At 41.6% G+C, this 19,559-nt stretch overlaps 1 protein-coding gene across 4 annotated transcripts in view; it reads right to left on the reverse strand.

Moving 5' to 3' along the window:
* The window catches only part of LOC122555846 (ephrin type-A receptor 4), a 110,902-nt gene extending 92,964 nt beyond the window's left edge, over window positions 1-17,938 (reverse strand). For 3 of the 4 annotated variants that reach the window (XM_043702045.1, XM_043702046.1, XM_043702047.1), the window contains exons 1-3: window positions 17,319-17,938; window positions 15,788-15,855; window positions 12,219-12,882 (exon numbers count right to left, since the gene is read on the reverse strand). In XM_043702045.1, the coding sequence (XP_043557980.1) occupies window positions 12,219-12,882; window positions 15,788-15,855; window positions 17,319-17,409 (823 nt within the window). In that variant the 5' untranslated portion in view covers window positions 17,410-17,938. The remainder of the gene's footprint in view (window positions 1-12,218; window positions 12,883-15,787; window positions 15,856-17,318) is intronic. The other variant, XM_043702044.1, reaches the window with a different exon arrangement.
* Window positions 17,939-19,559: the final 1,621 nt, after the last annotated feature.

Raw genomic sequence — 19,559 nt, forward strand, 5'->3', positions numbered from 1 at the left:
CAAAATGGATGCTTGAGATAGAAACTACTGTTCACTGATAATTCGATATGGTACACTGAATATCATTTATTTGCATTTTTGTCTAATTTGATGTTTTCTTCTTCATAACTTATTCAGCAAAAACATATTGCAAGCATCGACATATCTCTCGATGACACCATTGTATCAAACTACATACAAACTCCCATCCCCTCCCACTGTAAATTGGAAAATGATTTGTCAATTTTTTTTTAAGACCTTGTTTCTTAAGAATACTAACCTCCTAACAGTGGTCTCATTCAAATTGTTAGGCAGAATTTTCCCATGCACAGATTGTGGGTTGAGGGGCCCACAGGGTGGGGGTGGGGTGTGTGGGTTCACAAAGTGGAAGGTGGAGCGTAGCACAGATGGATTAAATGGCATTTACACAGCTCTCTGGCATGGCCTGGCCACTGGATCATTTTAATCTGAGGACTGCAAGCACACCTGATGCTCACTCATCAGAGGGGCAGATAATTTAAATCAACTAGCCCTTTAAGAGTTTTAAATTGCCTCCCAACTATCCCCAAATGCTCCAATAGGGGAAGTCTCGCTGTGACGTCCCAATGGAAACTATTAGGTACAAAGGATGGATGGCCTATGAGGAATGCATCTGGTTCCAATGCTGCCATGCAAAGGCTCAGCATGATAATCACTAGCGCTTACCTGACTGGGTCCCAAGGACAGAGTCATTCTCTTCCCCTCCAATGAGGTGCCCTCTTGCTCTCCTTACAACCCTCAGTAGCAGCTACCACTCTTTGTGGTACTGTTGTTTAAAATGACAACACGGAAAGCCAACACACTGTCAGCCAACAAACAGATCACTTCTGGGGAGATTGCAACTGCAGACCCAGTGTCTGCTTTCAAAAGAGTCAGAAACCACATATGGTCCCAACTTCAGAATTTACGCACCATACCCCCAAACGTCTGGAATAATCCCAACCGCTTTGTTAGAAAATGAGCTGTGACCTTCCACTAAAGCAGAATCCGCCGAACTCTCTGCTTCTGTCCAAATAAATGAGGAATACTAAACCTTCTATAAAGTTTCTCTCCGATACTGGCCAAAAATAATCTTGTGGGACTAAATGCAAAGCATTTGATCGTTTCCCTTAGAGTATAATTAAGACTTCAAGAGGTTAGATTAGATTAGATTACTTACAGTCCACACCGCCCCGCCGAAGCGCAACCCACCCATACCCCTACATTTACCCCTTACCTAACACTATGGGCAATTTAGCATGGCCAATTCACCTGAGCTGCACATCTTTTGGACTGTGGGAGGAAACCCACGCCGACACGGGGAGAACGTGCAAACTCCACAGAGTCAGTCGCCTGAGGCAGGAATTGAACCCGGGTCTCTGGCGCTGTGAGGCAGCAGTGCTAACCACTGTGCCACCCTGCCGCCCACAGTAGTTCAGACATTTCAATTTCTGCAAATTAGAAATGTATTCCAGAGAAAGCAATAAATGAGATTCACAAGTGCAAACTTACAACAGGTATACATACATTTCAGTAAACATCTTTAGTATATTTTATAGTTGCTCCTACGTCAGAATGAATTATGATACCTTAAATTCAATTTTAATATAGAAATTGTGCTTTACAATTGTTTTGATATGAAACTCAAATAAAATTCATGCTTGTTTGAACTCTGGCAACCATCACTGATTAAATAAGGTGTTCATTTTAATCTACAGTGTGTCACAACAGGCTACTCTCCCCCATCCAAAAACAGCAGAAATGTTGACCTCTCCAGGATTCTATATTTAAGGACAATTGATAAGATCTTATTAAGCCATGGCTAACTAATATATTATTCTTATCCTGAGCCAGCTTTGATAGGGTATCTGAAGGGCAACATAATGGAATCGTGTGTGCAACACTGAGTCATTTACATGTTGATATTTGTCTGCTTGTCACTGTTCAATCCAGTTATTTGAAGGGAAGATTGACAATTTAAATTGAGATGCAATGATGCTTTGCACAGTGGAGAATATGGAGGCCTAATTTTAACTCTAGATGAACCAGATTTACAATAATTCAATTGTTTATAGGCACTTGCCTGCCCCCCACCCCACCCCCCACCCCCAACAACCCGCTCCGAGTCCATTGCTCCATCTGTGCAATCAGTGGAGAATATATTTGCCTGTACTTTGAAATTGTTTGCAGTGACTTGGTGCTTTTACTCACAGCAAGCTCAGACCATAGCAAAGAACTAGCGGAAGGAAAAGAAAAGTCAGTGAATTCATAGGATTCAAAACAAGTATGCAATTATGCTGCAAACCATACCAATGTATCAAATTTTAAAAGCAACAAAATTACAGTCAGCAAAACTATCAAATCAATACATTGGAGGGGATTAAAAAAAAAAATCACCCTTAAGCCACAACAAGATTGTTTTGGCAGAATAATGATCCAGAGTGCTTCTCTTCAGGCAATGTTAAATTGTGCTGGTGTTGCTGGGACACCACACTTTGGGTTCTATGTAGTTAGTCAAAAATCACATGAGCTCACAAAGACTGACTACCAATATATTTGACAGGTCTTTCATGCGACTGTTCTCAGCAAACTTCAGATGTTTTTGACTATATAGAACCTGTATTTGGGGAACAAATCTTATTGTTGTTTTAAAAATTACAATTTTTAAACCACTGCGACACTGCGACACCACTAAAAAGACTGTAACCAGCTTTACAGCTGTAAACATCATTTATCAAAACAGCCCAAATTTGGAAGAGCAACACCCGGAATTATTACCAGGTGCTTCTCACTCCCCCCTCCCACCACCAAACCCCCATCCACCGTTTCAAATGAACATATCAGTACAATTTTGCATGTAGAATATTATATTCATGTCAGTACATGTACGCTTTCAAATTCAATTGTGACTTTTGAGAAGTTTATGTCTAAACAAACTACATTTCATCTGTTTGAGTAATCATTTTTTAGCATTAAAATTACGCTGGATAAATAAAAATCGGAGACAAACTATTCAGCACATGAATGTTCACAATCAAATAAGTTATCTTTTAGAATGGGCAGGAAGTGACAAGCTAGATCCAGAGGAAACTGGTCAAAGATTTCATTCAGTGAATTCAGACAGAAAGCCAATGTAGGTCAGCAGGCACAGGGCTTATGTTCCCATTGTCGAAGTTGCTTTGCTGTTCGGGCGAATTGAGTCTGTACCATGAAGTGAAGTATTCAGTTCATAAACCCTTACAACTAAACCTCATGTAGGTTCCCTCAGTAAACACATTTTCAGATGCAACAATTTGTACGAACCTTTTCCTTCAACTTCAAAGCTTTCAAGGTAAAATTACATGACTGCAACAAATCTACCCCACTATCTATGTTTTGTATAGCATAGGCCCTCTCTTCTCCCATGTGGTAATTTGAAGAGATTCATTTGTACAAGTGGAAACTTTCAGTTTGCTGTGCAGTTTAGAGGGAACATTGTTTACTATCCCAGCAAACTCTGCACACATTACTCACTTTCAACTGCATGCAAGAACAAGCACATAGTAGCTATAAAGCATCTTTAACAGAGTAAATCATGCCAAAACACTTCTCAGGAGCAATTATCAAACAACTATGACACCGAGCCAGAGACATTAAGATAGGTGACCAAAAGCTTGGTCAAAGAGTAGGTTCTCAGAAGAATTGTAAAGGAGAAGAGAGGATTAGTGAAGGAATTCTAGAGCTTAGGACCTAGACAGCTGAAGGCACAATAGGAGAAGGAAGAGGCCAGAATTGCAGGAATGCAAAGTTCTCCAGGGTTGCATGGCTGAAGAAGATTACAAAGCTGGGAGGGGTGCTTTGGAGTATTTAAAAATCAAGGGATAGTTGGACTGGAAGCCAATAAAGGTCAGCAAGCATATTGTCCAAGTTACTTTGCTGAGCAGAGTAACTGAGCCTGCATCACAAAGTGAAGTATTCAGCTGACAAAAAGCTTGCAAGAGAAGTAGTTTTGTGGAATTAACATACGCAACAATAAAATTAACAAGTTAGCCACTGCCAGCCAAATAAGGTATGCTTGCATCAACAGGAAAAGAGCACTTTGGTGCAACAACATGATATAAAGGTGTGGTCATTGCAAAACTAAAATTTCAGCAAATCAATATAAAAGATATTCATTTTCCTCAGTCTTTTCAAGAATAAAATAGAGCCTAAATATTATCTAATTCAACTTGAAAGATAAAAATTGCATTGTTACCTATTACCAAAACTATGATGACTTAAAACATTAATATGTCAAGATCCTTTTATGGATTGATCTTGTTTAATTGTTTCTATAAAAGATGGGGGAGGAAAATACTTAATAAAGTATTTCAAGTGTTGGCAAATATTCTGACCACCAATTGTTTTCCACACTGTTCCCAATTTCTCCAACTTGCGCTGTTGAGGCAATTAGGTTCTTTGAAGTGGTTTTTCAACTAATCTGCTCTCGTTGTTTTTGGGGATTAGCCTCGCTGCTAGATCAAGCTTTCCATGTCTGCATTACCATCGACAGCCTCTTATGCACATTGGCACAGCTGTCAAGAGCTTCCTGGTGCTTCTCAGGCTTTTTCCCGCTGCATCCAGCGCAAAAAAAGTACTGGTATTGATTCAAAGCTTTTGACATGCTAATTTGCTTAGCGACTGCATTAATCACTTTCCATTCTGGCACGCTTCAAAATGGGCCATTTTTCAAAGCTGGGATGTCTTTTTTAACACAAATGCACATATTTTCAAACAAACACATTCTACTATCAAGTTCATTGCCTAAAAGTCTCCAGCCTATCTGTTTGCAAATCAATACTTTTATATTATTTCTCATGAAAGCTAAAAAGAGATGAGACTTTTGTTGTGTCATATAACATCTTTCAATTTCAAGCAGAACAGCCCCATGAGACTGCAAGTGCAGAAATAGCTGCTCAAATGGGAGTCTGTTGGAAATACATCACTTATGATTAGTAGCTTTTCAACACAACATTAATTATAATTATGTTTTGTATATTTAAGAAAGTCTAAGGTTGAGGTGGAAATTAATTAAGTTAGGCACAATTAGTATCCTAATTGCAGTAATTTGTTCATCAAAATTAGCAGGAATAGTGCCATCATTAACCCACAATAGAGGATGCACATTAATTTTATGATTTCAGCTCTTAACAAAACCACCACTCAATTTGGAATCAATTTCTAATTTAAAAAGTCAAACATGTAAGAAATATAAAATGATGACTTTTCAGTCACTGCAAAAATAACATTACATTACATTACATTAAATCCAGACAGATATTCAAGTTTGAGTTTTAGTCAGTCAAGTCAAAATATAAGAATTAAACATTCGGTGCTTTTCAAAATTATCATGGCTGAGGAAAAATGAGTTTTCTGTTAGCCTCTGACCCCTTCAGCTGAAAGAAACAAAGAGACGTTCTGGAGCCATGTCAGAACACAGTCAAATGGCAAACGGCAGGGGATCAGACTGTCAAAACAACACTTGGCACTCTATGCTGGACAGTCTCTGATGCTTCTGCTATTCACAGAAACAGACCCTGAAAAATGATCTGGAAAAACCCAGGCAAAAACAACAGAAAAGGAATTGTTTTTGCTGCTAAAGCCATATTCAAACTTTATTTTTGGACGTCAATTGAACATTATGCTCAACATTAAGTAACTAAACAGACAATGACAAAGAGTTTCCAACAAATTAAATGACTTCCCCACCCCCCCCACCCCCCCCCCATGTTTTGTATGATTTGATATTTGATTTTCCATAGACCATAAAGAATAGTAACTTAACAAGAAGTGTATTATAATACTCAAGGACCATTTTTGTTAGTTATTGCGTTTGACTTGGAACCAGTGAAACAAACTGGGTTATCCGCATCATTAAAGCAATAAGACTGCCCATGGCTAACAATATGAAGCTGCAAAATAAATTTAAACACTTATTATAAACATTATTATGAGTTGCTTGCTTCAGTTTGGACCTCGTATTTACTATGGTTAATAGTGATGGACATAACTAATTTTCAAAGGACATAAACTTAACCAAAAGATCTTTAGGGCAACAGTTCATTGTTGTATAATGCAATGTTAGTTTATTACAATGCAATGAAGCCCTGTATATCTGCCATATATAGACAGCTAAACAAACAGCAGTGTGCTGTCTGAAATTGAAATTAAATGTGCATAAAGAGACAATGGAGAATAAATATAGAAGGTAGGTTTTGGCTGCAGTGCAAGTGAAAGTGTTCAGGGTTGTTAAAACATGAATGAACATTAGTTGCCTATCCCTGAACCCCACCCAACCAGAAGAAAAATATGTAGGAGTTAATGTCCTGTGAGTAGACCTACTAACGCTGCTTCAACATTTTATTTCCCTGCATTTCCCAGTCAGCCAAGGTGCTCACTGCAGGCAAGCAGGAACCTCATGAATATTTTGTAAATCTAGGTGTTAAGATGTAACTGGGACTCCAATGACATGTTAACACAAAATAAAAACTGAAGGCTGACTTCTTCAAACAGCCCAGCAGAGAAAAATGTGATTGGCTACAGGATTGCAAGTGGCCACATGCTGCAGGCACTCAATTCAGTAATAACAGAATGTAATTGAGCTTTTAGCCTTCAAGGTGTTTGGGTAGTTAACTAATTATTCATTTTGTTCACTTCACTTTGAGTTGAAGAGGGGATAGGGACTCTTGAGCGCAATGGTCATTACCCTGCCTCTGAGCTAAAAGGCCTAATTTCAAGTCCCACCTGTTTCAGACGAATATCCTGACACGTCTGAACGAGTTGATGTAGAGGGTGTTTGTGGTGCAATGGTACTGTCCCAACCACTGAGACAGAAGGACCACATTTAAGTCCCACCTGCTCCAGACGTGTGTGGTAATCTCTGAAAATATTGATTCGATGATATCTAGAACGGAAAGGATTTCGACAACTCACCCTCAAGAAACTGGAACAGAGAAAGATGGGTGCCATTCTAAATGTACTGTATTGGGTGCAGGACGAGGGAGAGAAGCAATGTCAGCGATACCTTCAACTTGCAGAAGCAGCCATGCTTGGTGCACTCCAAATATAGCAACTCACAAAACCCATTTTCAGATGGTTTCACAACGCAATTGGGTTCCCAGGTTAAGAGTCATCTATCGCAACGTGTGCGAGAGCTGTAGCAAAGGAACCTGAACTTGACAGAGCAGACACTGGCTAATCTCTACAAACTGATGCTTGGTCAACTAGGAGTGCTTATAACACCTGTGCCTGTCAGGATTACCATTACTCTCAGTTCTTATGTTTATGGCTTCTTCCAGGCTACTGTTTCAAGATCCCCACATTTTGCTGCTACAAATAAACCAAAGATGCAATATTTTTAACTTTCAGCTAACACGTTTTCTTTCCAATGCATGACAATAGTCACATTAAGTGCCATAAAATTGATAGCCGTGAATACACTTGAGGCATACCTTTCTGTACCAAACATGGTTCTCAAAGACTTTGACAGGGATTTCTTTTATCCCCCCAGAGGGTGTGAGCTTGTCCTGCAGAGGAAAGAATGGTGTCTACTGTAAAAGAAAGTGGAGATGAAGTTGTGACTTATGCATGTAATTAGAAAGCTGAGAGAAGAAAGACACAAGATGTTAAGAAATTGAAATTGTGTTAAATTTGAAGCGAGTGGCTTGAACGTAAATTATGGAGGGAATGCACTGCCAAAGCAGTGCAGGTCACGCAATTAAGAACAAATGAGATGAGAATGCATTATTGGGAAGACTGAATGCAACAGGTGACACAGGTGGGCGGCACGGTGGCACAGTGGTTAGCACTGCTGCCTCGCAGCGCCAGAGACCCGGGTTCAATTCCCGACTCAGGCGGAATGCATTATTGGGAAGACTGAATGCAACAGGTGACACAAGAGGAGAGCTGCTATATTTGTCCTTTTGATTGGTGATGAGGGAAGTCTTGCAGTTAGGGTGAATGGACTGAAAGGTAGAGGAAGGAGAGGATGAGTATAGGCAACAGAAGACAACAGGAAAGGAGGTGGACTGACCATTCCTGACCTGTTAATGTCAAAGAATCCGGCACATATTCAGATGCTCAGAGCGGTGCCCTTGCTCTGAACTTCCTTTGTCACCAACAAACAGTAAAATGGCAGTGTTGGATTTTATTTCACCACTTGTGTGAAGAAGAAATTTTTCACCCAGCCCTGGCTGCTGTATGTGTGCCCCTCCAGGGAAACATCAGAAAACCCGGAAACAAACTGACTTTCTACTCTCCGTAACAAACATCAAGAAGCAGGATTTGTCTTGAATGAATGCATTCATCTGTTAAGAGGTAGATTGATGCTTTAGATAGTAACCTGTGATTCCTAACATAATTTAAGGACTCCAAACTGCCCTCCAATCAAAGAGGCCTCATCATTTTAAATGTTAGGTCTCATGAGCTTACAGATTTCTAATTTCCTTTATACCTTCACTCCTTTCTTCACACCTCTCACTTCAAGTAGGATTCTGCCCAGTGTTAAAATTCACTATCTCATTCTTGCACAGAGTCTCTAAACAGCAGTCATCTTCTGTGTGAAACACAATTTGGAAAGGAAATTTCTTTCCTAGTGGAATAGGAAATGGGATGTATTATTTGCATAATGCACTGTAAAATATTTGTAAATGAGGAAAGTGATAAATGCAAGAGAAAGCTGGCAGATTGGTTGACAATGTTCATTCACAGATCAAATGAATGGGGGGTGAGAGGGTTAGTATGATGATGACATTGAGGAAGATCATATTGATCTTTCAGCATTGATTGACAGTAAAACACCAGCATCCTGCATGTGAATCTCATGCACTGAGCTCAGAAGGAATTTTTCCACTGCAGCATTTTAAATTGCAATCACAGTAATAGTTTGGTTAGGAATATTGATATGCATTTGAATCCTGAACAGCTATCACATGATTAAAACTACTATTTCAATAGGCCAAATTTCTATAAATTTTTCTCCAACGTTGCACTAATATAACCCACTTTGTTTTGATAAATGACTAAGTATCGAAGAAGAATAAATAGGTATCTTCATTCAACACACTAAAAACGATTAGACTCTGTGATTACACTTTAAAGAAACTACCTTTATTAAAAATTATTTGACAGTTCTGCCTACATAATAAGCATATTTATCCAGAACTTAGTTGCAAGGTAGAATCGAAATGATCCAGATTCCAGGTAAACTGCGAAAGCCGCAATTTCATCATAATGTTGTACTGAAATTACAAGTGATTGTTTCAGAGGTTCACATCTATTGCTTGGTAAATGCAAACAGAAAAAGGTGTTGAACCTTTTCCTATAAAGACAGTTCCCCTTTAAGACTGCTGGAATGTTGGACTGAAGGTTGCTTTTGTTGTCTTTGTGCAAGTGCTGTTTAACTGCTTTACAAAACTTGTTGGCTGTTAATTACTCATTCTGTAATTTGGCTGTACTGTAATTGTGCATTAGGATACAAGTACTGTTCTGTCACTCATCAGAAATGATGCAGCCCCATATTTATGACTTTCCCAATTTACTTTCAGTTGGATTGGAGATGCTATTGTGTCAAAACAAGTAAAAGGCATGGCCCCAAAAACGTTTATTTTCCTCAATGTTTGAAAGTCTAGCTCCATCAACTACTGCTCCTTGACTACAACCATTATTTTTTTCATTTGGATTAGTAAAACTCACAACACAGCATCATAATTAAGAGATTGTTTTCAAATGGAGGATTATCTTAATGAGGCAATAATTAAGGAGGGATCAGTGGGGAGTTTCTGAACTGACTCAACATCCGGCAAATGGAATATGCTCTGTAAGCAGCATAAAATCGCCACGACATTGATTCCTTGGGAAATCTAGGAATGCGGTTCATTAAAATAAAAGAGTTGTTGAGATTCTGCAAGGCAGTGTTACCATGTTATTTTCTTCGCTTCTGTTAAATCAAGTGTTGTGATCAGTTTTCAGTAGCATTTGATCAGCGATGCAATCACTAGACTCTCTTCTCCTTGCTATCTTATCAGGCAGTCTGTCAGACACCATTGCCCCTTTCATATGAACTTGCAGGTGGCACAGACAATACCCGTCTGTCACTTTGAAACCTCAGATACGTCCCTTCCAATCTTTCAATTCTTTCAAGTATTAACACATTCTGCTGAAAGTGACAACTGGAAGAGGAAATGTAATTCTGTCCCATGAGGTCTCAGGCCCCAGCAGATGACCAGCGTTGGTGACTGCAATCACAATAAGCAGCCACCACTGCTGATTGCCAGGCTTTTGTCACACCATGAGATCTTAATCAATCTAACTCTGACCCCTAATGACAGGAGGAAGATGGATGAGGAAATAAGTGACCCTTGACCCCTGCTCCATAATTGTCCCGTCAGAGTCCTCTCATGCAAAAACAATAGGGGTAGTTCCTATTCAAAAAGATTCAAACAGTCAGTTTTACTTGAATCAAATGGGGCTGGGGTGGGTGGAGGTGGTGGGGCGGGGTGGGGGGAGGGGGGGAGAGTGTGTAGGGGAAGTGGGGGGTGTTTATGAAAAAAATGATAATCTATTTAACTTTATAAAACAAAATGAACTTCAGATTGAAGACAGAAGGTAACAAAATGATCTTTAGATCTTTTGGAAATGTGCATCATCACTTTATTATACCTAATGCAGCTTTCTTGGCTTGATCAAAAAACTGCATCAACTGCATTAGAATTTTTTTTAAAAAGTGGTTACAATTTGAATGGTCTTTCAATATTGAATTATTCCCTTAACCCTCACTTCTTCCTATAAGTTACATTGTTTTTTATTTCGCAAGAACTGCAATGACTGATCTGAAACTGAAGGATAATTTATCACTGGATTATCAATTACAATATTCTGATTCATCCTCTTTAAATGACAATGTAGTTTCAGAAAAAGGATAGGATGATAAGTTCTACTGGTGCTGTATCTGTGCCAAGTTCAAAGAGTGGCCTGGATTCTGTCACTCAATAAAACATTTGGTTATGCTCAAGGATAGAGCTGTACTCTCTTCTTTATTGTCCATTTAGTATCTGTCACGAGGCTCTTTTTGAACAGAGCAACATAATTAGCTACACAAAATGTTAATACAAGTTTAAAAAAACTCATTCTGTTATTAAATCAGGACAATCCAATAATGATCCATTCAGCTACATATCTTCAACTCTTGATCACCCCCAGTATGGCCAAACTAAATAGATTACAAAGTCTATGAAAGAAATGAAAAGGTGGCTGGTAATTCTTTTCCCACATTAAAAATGTAGTGAACCCAATACAGTACAACTCATGGAAAAGGGAATGTAGGGATACTTAAAGATTGAAATTATGTAAGAAAATAAAGCACTTCTGGTTAAAACTATTAAATGGATTTGACAGACATTTTGCAATTTCATGGTGCTCCAGCTTCTTCTTAAAGTGTAATGTTACTGTACACATATGTACTCAAGCACTATGATTACAATATTTCTCTTTTTGTTAGCAGCTCACAATCAAAAAACTTCTTCAACAATTTCTAAAATTAGATTATTCACTGTAAAAATGGTTTCATGCCATTCCTTTTGATCCTTAGGTTACATACTGTATTTTCTTTTCTTTAGCAGAAACCAAATGATATTCTGCTGAAATCAGTGTGTAATGTCCCTAATCTAAAACCTCTACTAAAAATGAATCAATATTATGTTTTTTAACATTAACTTTTTTTTGGGGGGGGTCACTTGAACTTTGCACTTACCTTTAGATGCATTAACTACAATGGAAGTTTGCAGCAAGTTCCTCATTAATCAACAAGATTGTGATGTTTAGATAAATGATATCATGATAAATGATAAATTAACATTTTTACAAAAATATGGTTATACTAAAATATCATTGTAACTTTGTGTCCTTGTGAATGATACGGTATTGGAACAGAAGTCAGTATGGCATCATCATGACCAACAAGAGGGTTACTTACAAATGGGTTACATCAAGGAATTAGACACAAGCCCAGTGACATATCATCGAATACCAGTTTCAAGGACAATCTATTTTTTAAATATTAAATTGTTAATTACATTGTTCCATCTTATAATGTCCCACTGGACCAGCTAATTATCCCTGTTTACACCATACAATCTTATCACTAATGAAATTACTTATGTACAAAGTCAAAATGAAGTAAGTTCAAATATACTATTGTATCCTACCTTGGCACTCTCCATTCTGTTCTTCATATCCAGTGTTACACAGGCAATTGCCAATGGGCACGAGCCATTCTCCATCTGCACCACAATACATTTTTGGCTCATCTTTCTCCTCAGAGTTGTTCACACATGAACCACGGACTTCCACAAGGGATGAGGTGTCAGCGCCTGTGATGGTATCAGGGAACTGTGCCAAGTTGTGTACTGTCAGTGGGCATTTCTTGTAGAAAACACGGACAGATACCAAGGCAATGCAGGCACCTACGTCTTGAAATGCCAAGTAGAAGCCTTTCTTAGTCAGTGGTCCTACATCCCGGACTTCGGTATTCAGTTTCATCACACGATCACCAATGTCGACTTGCGTAAAACTCTCATCAGCTGCAATGGTGTCAATCTTTATGTACCGGTTTTCTGAGATATACCACTCATTATCATTATTTGACTCAAAGTAAAATAGGTTAAATGTCTCTTTGCATGTTCCCATGACACCTGGCAGACTGTTGCAGTCCCTAAGGGTAAACTTAATCTCTATGTAAACTCTCTGGGCTCCCTCACGAGGGACCCAATCAGTCCTCAGCCAGTTATTTTGATTTGCTTCCATCACATTGCAGACCTGGTATGTACGAATTGGAGTATTCTTCTCATCCATGATACTGACTTCCTCCCACTGTTAAAATAAATGCATCCATCTTTTACTTCCATGTCTACATACAACGGTGTAATGCAATTTACCATCATTAATGTAAAATTTCACACTGCAAGCATTTCTCCAAAAGTGTAATCTACATTGCCCAAGACTTTGTCTCATTCTGCTTTCGATAAAACCAGTCATGATGGATGTTAAATGGAGCTGGTTGGTTAAACATTGAGCAAATAACATACATTTTGGTACATCAAATAATTACAGGTATTATAAGATGCTTTCTGAAGGGAGAGGCAGATGCCATTGACCAATGAAATTTTAAGGGAGATGACTGATGGTGACATAGGCTTCCAGACATTTCTTGATGATGGACTGTAAAATCAATGCAGAAGGATACAGGAAACTGTAGCCATGGGAAATGGATGGACAAAATGTGCAAGGTACTTGGGATAGATAGACAGAGGATGGAAACAGTACTGGAAAAGGTTGCAGAGGTGGTTTTGTAAAAGCTAAAAAAAATTTGGTAATTTATGGGCATAATCAGAAGTCGAGGGTAGTGAGTTTTGAATGAATCCGAATTTATATATGGTGGAACCAATTTGAGGTGTACAGATCAATAACTCGTTGCAGTACAGTTTTAAAAAACTGCTGTAAATATGTAGTTGAATTGTTTTAAAACAGATTGCTTTTTTTTATAAAAAGTTACGTCATGGCACAATACACTGCGTTTACATTCATAATCAGTCTGCATGTATTTGTTTCAAACGGGAAAGGATGAGTTGTGTGCTCAATGCAGAATATAGCCTGGATTCGGATGGTATTTAACTGAAGGCTGAGCGTAACCTTTCATTCTGCATTTGTCAGCGTGGCTGGTTAGGTTTAATTAGAGAAAGTGGAGACAGTGCACCTGCTGTCTTGCCACACATGAATCCTCATGTCAGTCCCATAATATCTCGGTCATTACCCTGACTTGCCGTGGAATTAATAAAGATTCAGTGGCCATCGCGCCATTCGGAGTTCCCGGGAGATTGGGTACCAGGGTTTAATTTATCAGCAATGTGTTAAATCTTGTTAGAGACAAAACGATAAACTCTAATTAGAAGCTGGCTTCAAATCAAGCTACACGGCAGGGTCACGTCTGCCTCTCATCCCCGACAACCTTCATCAACTGCTCAGAATAATTGTATGCTGCTCAAACCACTCCAGTGCCTCGCCGCCCGTGTTAATTAATTTTAAGCGCTCATATACATTTTTAAAAGGTACAAGTACAGTTTTTTTTCATTGCGTTTATTGTAAATCATACATTTGGTTGCTTCACGTCTGAGCATGTTATGACAACTTATATTTGAAAACATAAAGTCAATTTTTTTTCCCTGTATTGTATTAAAACATTGGTCCAGGGAAATCTAAAGAAACGTCAAGCGCACTTTGTGCAGCAGAGAAACAGGGCCTGTTTAATTTTTCACAAGGGTTTATAAATAGAGTTGAAGCACCTGTTATGGAAGCAACCAACCTTTCAATTAAATGAAAAGCGTTTCAATGTTAAACTCCGTTTTGTAAATAATAAACAACAAAGTGTCCTATTCGCCCGCAGCCATGGCCACGAGCAGACTTTATTAACTGGCCCATCAGTCAGACCCATATCGGTTCATTCAAGACTGCCCTGCTCTGCTGCCTCCACTCCAGCTCCTCGGAGATGAGTCAGTTCCCTCTGCAGTCAGTGACCTTGACTGGGATGTTCGCTTCGAATGGGGATGTCTGACTCTGACTGAGATAAAAATTACTCCCCCACCGCCCAGCGAAGGGAGGACACTGGCCGGCGGACGGTGCTTGCTGCTGTCTCATCCCCCATTCTGCTGCCAACCGGCCTGTAACCGGGATTACCGTTCCACGGCCAGCAACGCGCAAATGCAAACGGAGCCAAGGGAAAGATGCAACCAAAGTTCAGCTGACGCTAACCCTCCCTGCCAACCTTCTTCAGAAACCACTGTCTGTCTGTGCAATAGAATCGGTAATGCAATTCCAATCAGTGAGAGAAATAACGCACTGCAAATGTTTAACGACAACTAAAGCAGCGGGACTGACCGTCCTTCGTATTTCGAACTGTGGGAATCTACCTCGATTCAAACTGTATTTGACTGCCCTCGTTTGCACATTTTCTTAGAGGGAAACTGGAAAGAAAATTTGCCATGTTTTCCCTAAAAATAAAAGAGGATTCAGGCTCGGTTGGTTGCCTACACAGTGTCGTGGGGAAGAGTTGCAATGGCTAGTCCTTTAGCCTGGGTCGATGGCACAAGTTGCCTCGCTTCTGTTTGCCAATTGTCGCTTGTCTCGAAGTGAAGGTGGTGGGGAGGCCTGATTTTCCCCCAGCTCCCCGGACTTAGCACCAGGCACCGATCAGCCCCCCCTCTCCCCTTCCACCTAACTGCACCCACAAGTGGAATAACTCGCACATTCAACCGGTGCCCACCGTCCAGCCACTTTCCGGCTGGTTGTGATCCATCCGAAACCCTTCAGTAATTGCCTGAATGATGCCTGGGAGGATTCTTTCGAGGTATTTGCAGTCCGTTTTAACAGCGAGCATTGTCACTGTGTACTCTAACCCTGCTCTGGGTGCACGGGGCGGTGGGGGAGAGGATCGCATGAGTCGATCATGGCTTTCGGAACCATGTGAGCATTGATAAAGGCCACCCCAATTCTGCTTGACCAGCTCGGCTTTGCTGCCTGCCCTTTCGGGTTTCCAACGCTGGATCGCTCCCTCCCCTTTGGGGGAGGTATCATTCTCCCCCCGGGACAGAGTGCGATTCAGTTCACGGCGGGGGGAGAGAAACGTGACCTTCCCTCCCGCTCCAAAACGCTGCCAACAGGGATTTGGCAACGGAATCATTCTCAACCTGCAAAAGAGAGTCTCAACGTTTGGCATACTCACTCCGCCTTCGGGGGGGAACGCCTCCCAGCCCAACTCGCCCTGGACAGACCTGGAGTCCAACAAAATCACTGCGTGGAGTGAAAGAACAAGCCGTCAGCGGAAAGGTAACAGTAAATAAAGGCTGACACCACCCCCACCCCACATAAAAAAACCCTCCTGCTTGTTTCCAAATAGCTTTAACCCAGCGAGAGCATTTCCAGTATGAAACTATTTGGGTTCGGTAAGAATGTGCGTGCACCTTCGTTAATGCCCGCTCCCTGACTGGACGGTAGTGTTGCGACTGCAGCGGTCAGTGTTTCGATGTGATTGATCTAGTGCAGGCAGGTAGGGAGCCCGCACTCGCTCCCTGTCACTAACTCTTGGCAAGGACAAGGGGAGACAGAGAAGAACACTCATTGTAAGAACTCGGGTCTGCCAAGCGGTGCAGTGTGTAAGATCACCCCCCGGGGGGGGGGCTACAAGAAGCAAGAAGCCAATGGATGTTTGATAGGAGAGTGGGAAATTTCCTCCTAACGCATGATTTTCCTCAGGGCGAGAGCAGCTCTGAATGCCAGCCGCAATGGTTAGAGGGGCGCCGTTATCGAGAGCCCCCCCCCCCCCCCCGCAGCAGTGCCTGAGTTCAGGAATTGTTGGAAAGCACCCACTTAACTTCTGTTAATCGGCACCTCACTGAGCAGAGCGGGGGAGGAGGTTGCGGGGAAAGTGGGTGAAGGGGCTGAATGCCACTCCCGGGGGCGGAGTGACTGTGAATTACTGACTGGCTCCGCTGGAGATGTGCTGAAACATGGGCTACACTGCGGGAGGACAATGAAGGACAGAGGACATGGTCTGAATATTGAACAGAGCTCGCCGCAAAACCAGAATCTGTGCCTTTTGTGTTTCTCTCTGCCCCAAACATCCAGAAAAAAAAACTTTTAAAAAAGCACTTAAGGAAAACAGTTAACCCGCTGTTGCTTCATTTCAATGACCCGATTGTTGTGAAGTGGGTTTTTCCCTCAAATATAGCAATCTTGTAAATTCCCCATTCTGATCGCAATGCTGCGCAACCTTGAACTGTTTCTCATTTCCAACGCTCGAATTCCTTGCTCGGTGTAAGCAGCCGAAAGCACAAAAAAAATTGCTGGTCATTTTGCGATCGCGGCTCCCACGGTCGATTCCTGAAGGTGTTGGGTTAGGCTCGGGACTGCGGAAGGTGTGAACTGTCCCTCACGTACTGAGGGAGGGGGGCAGCCCTCTGACCAAGAAGGGCACTTCCCTGGGACAGACGGGGTAAAGAGTTGGAGGGGAGCCCGCTCGAACAGTTTAAAAGGTTCGGGAGAGCTAGCCGGCCCGTGGAGAAAGAGTCTGAGGGAAGGAGTGAGGGCGAGAAAGGTGAACAGACTTTAAGAGCAAGGCTCTGGGTATCTGCCTCTCTGCTCCTGTGCTATTGCCCCAGTGCACTGGCTGGGAGCAGGGGAACGCTCCGCTCCAAGTTCACAAATCCTCGCAAGTTCCGCAGTGGGGGGGGGGGGGGAGAGACGATCCGACTTACCCTGGTTGGGCGGATGGAGCTTGGAGGTGTAGAAAGCGGCAGCAGTGCGGAGGGCGAGCGCCCAGGCGGTAAACTGTACAATCCAGGCCATCGCGCTCCTCTCTCGGCTTGCTGCTGGCCCGCCTGCCTGCCTGCCCAGTTTCCCGGTGGAATAGTGAGTGGACTTTGGGAGCTGCAGTTTGTAGACATTGCCGGGGAGGGCGGGGACGGAGACTGACGTCAGCCGTCAATCAAACCGATCCCACTCAAAATACCATCCCCCCCCCCACACACACACAGGTCCTGAGTTAGCCTTCAGAATGAGGGCAGGAGGCAAACCCTCAAATCATAGCATGGAGATGGTCCCACTCTCTCTCTCTAACAGACTGCGGCAAATCTCCTTCAATTCTCACATCTGGTTTTGTTGGAGACAGTATGTGTGTGTGAGAGAGAGACGCCAATACACACATATAACTCCGGACACTGGCCGAACACTCCCCAACCCCCGCCCCAATCAAAACAACTTGGGACATGTTCTGCACTCTCTCCCATTTATCATTTGTAAACGTCCTCCCGGGTAATTATTTTGGGAGTTCACACCAAGGATTTCGACTCCAGTTTGGCAAATGATTTGAAGGGACATGTTTCTGAGTGCAGCACGTGGGCAATACAGGGAACGAGTTCGGCGGAGTCCCAGGGTCTCATGTGGTCCCGTGCCCTGAGCGTTCAAAGGTTGGAATTGCACCGTGTGTCTTCATGTACTCCGCTCGTTCTCATGGTTTCACCAACTGAATCATCAATGGTTTAAGCCAATGCCAAAGAACAACCGCTGGCCTGTTACCAGGTCAGTAAGGATGTCCACCATACTTCACCAGCGGGATGTGTATTTTTCCTTCTCGTTGCGCCTTATAAATATTTCAATCGTGTGTCATTGGAGTGCCTGAATATCCCAACAATGGAGGGTTTTTTTGCGGCAAGAACTATACAATTGTACGTCTGTATTAAGCACTGGTATACTTCCAGCACTGTGGGAGTTATTGGGCATGCCATAAGAATATCTGTTACATTTCACTGGGGGGTTGGTGTGTGGTGGCGGGTGTTGCTTTACTAACTTACTCAACTGGGGCAAAACATTAACCTCTCGTGTAACTTTTCAGAAGTTGTTTCAATAATGTATTAAGTCTCGGGCCCAGATGGCTGGATCTGACGCCTGTTTCTCATCTCACCCAAACCTGTCTTCTCAGCTTGTCGTCTTGCACCATTTCCATCCAAGTGACGAATGATTCCCGGTCGCTAAGTACAGACAGACGGACTCAGGCTTTGCTGAAATAGTTACAACTGGATGGAGAACGACTGGGTTTGCTCGCATTGCAACTGACCTGCCAGCGCCACCAAGTGGAATCGTTAGAGCGCTTCGCGTTCAATAAAGTTTCGGGAAAGCAACCTCCCAATACCCGGATTAGAACTTCAGGTTGGGAAGAGGTTTGAGGCCGACTCGATGTGCTGTTCACTCACAGCAGAGCATGAAAACACAGAAAATAAACCTGCATTTAAACGAATTCCTATTCATTATTAGTAATGTGGCGAATGAATTGTAACAATACGAACGTTGAGATAGGTTCTCGTATTTAATTCTCTGCTGTCATTTTTGGGTTCACCATAAATTACAACGGGCATATTTAAATTCAACAGATTTAGAGAGTGCATTTATTGTCCGTGCAAACAGTTCAGTTGCTGATCAGCAGAATTTAAAAAAAATATGCTATTATGCAAAGAATGCGACCATCATTTAGCTAGGGTGCAAAATATAGATCGTCTTCATAGGATGCATTCATTGAGATTAATTGAAGCGAATAGCAAAGAAGGAATTTGCAATCTAAATAAATAAACTGCTAATACATTACACAGGATGGGAAACTCTAGTTACGAAGACAGATTGGAGAAGTTAGGACTGCTTTCCGAGGAGATCGCCAAGAAAAAAATTGACAGAAGTCTTCCAAACCATAAAGGTCTGTCCAGAGTAGAGAGGGAGAAAATGTCCTACTCATGGAAGGATTGAAAATGAGAGGGCACAGGTTTAAAGTAATTTGCAAAAGAAGCAAATGGGATATGAGAAAGATTTTTTCACACAGTAACTAGTTCGGATCCTGAATACACTACCTGTGTTGGAGGCAGACTCGATGGAGGCATTCAACAAAGCATTAGATAATTATTTAAATAGAAATAATGTGCAGGGTTATGAGAAGGAAGAAAAATGATATG

Source organism: Chiloscyllium plagiosum, chromosome 13 (assembly GCF_004010195.1).
Source record: "Chiloscyllium plagiosum isolate BGI_BamShark_2017 chromosome 13, ASM401019v2, whole genome shotgun sequence".
NCBI classification, from domain to species: domain Eukaryota; kingdom Metazoa; phylum Chordata; class Chondrichthyes; order Orectolobiformes; family Hemiscylliidae; genus Chiloscyllium; species Chiloscyllium plagiosum.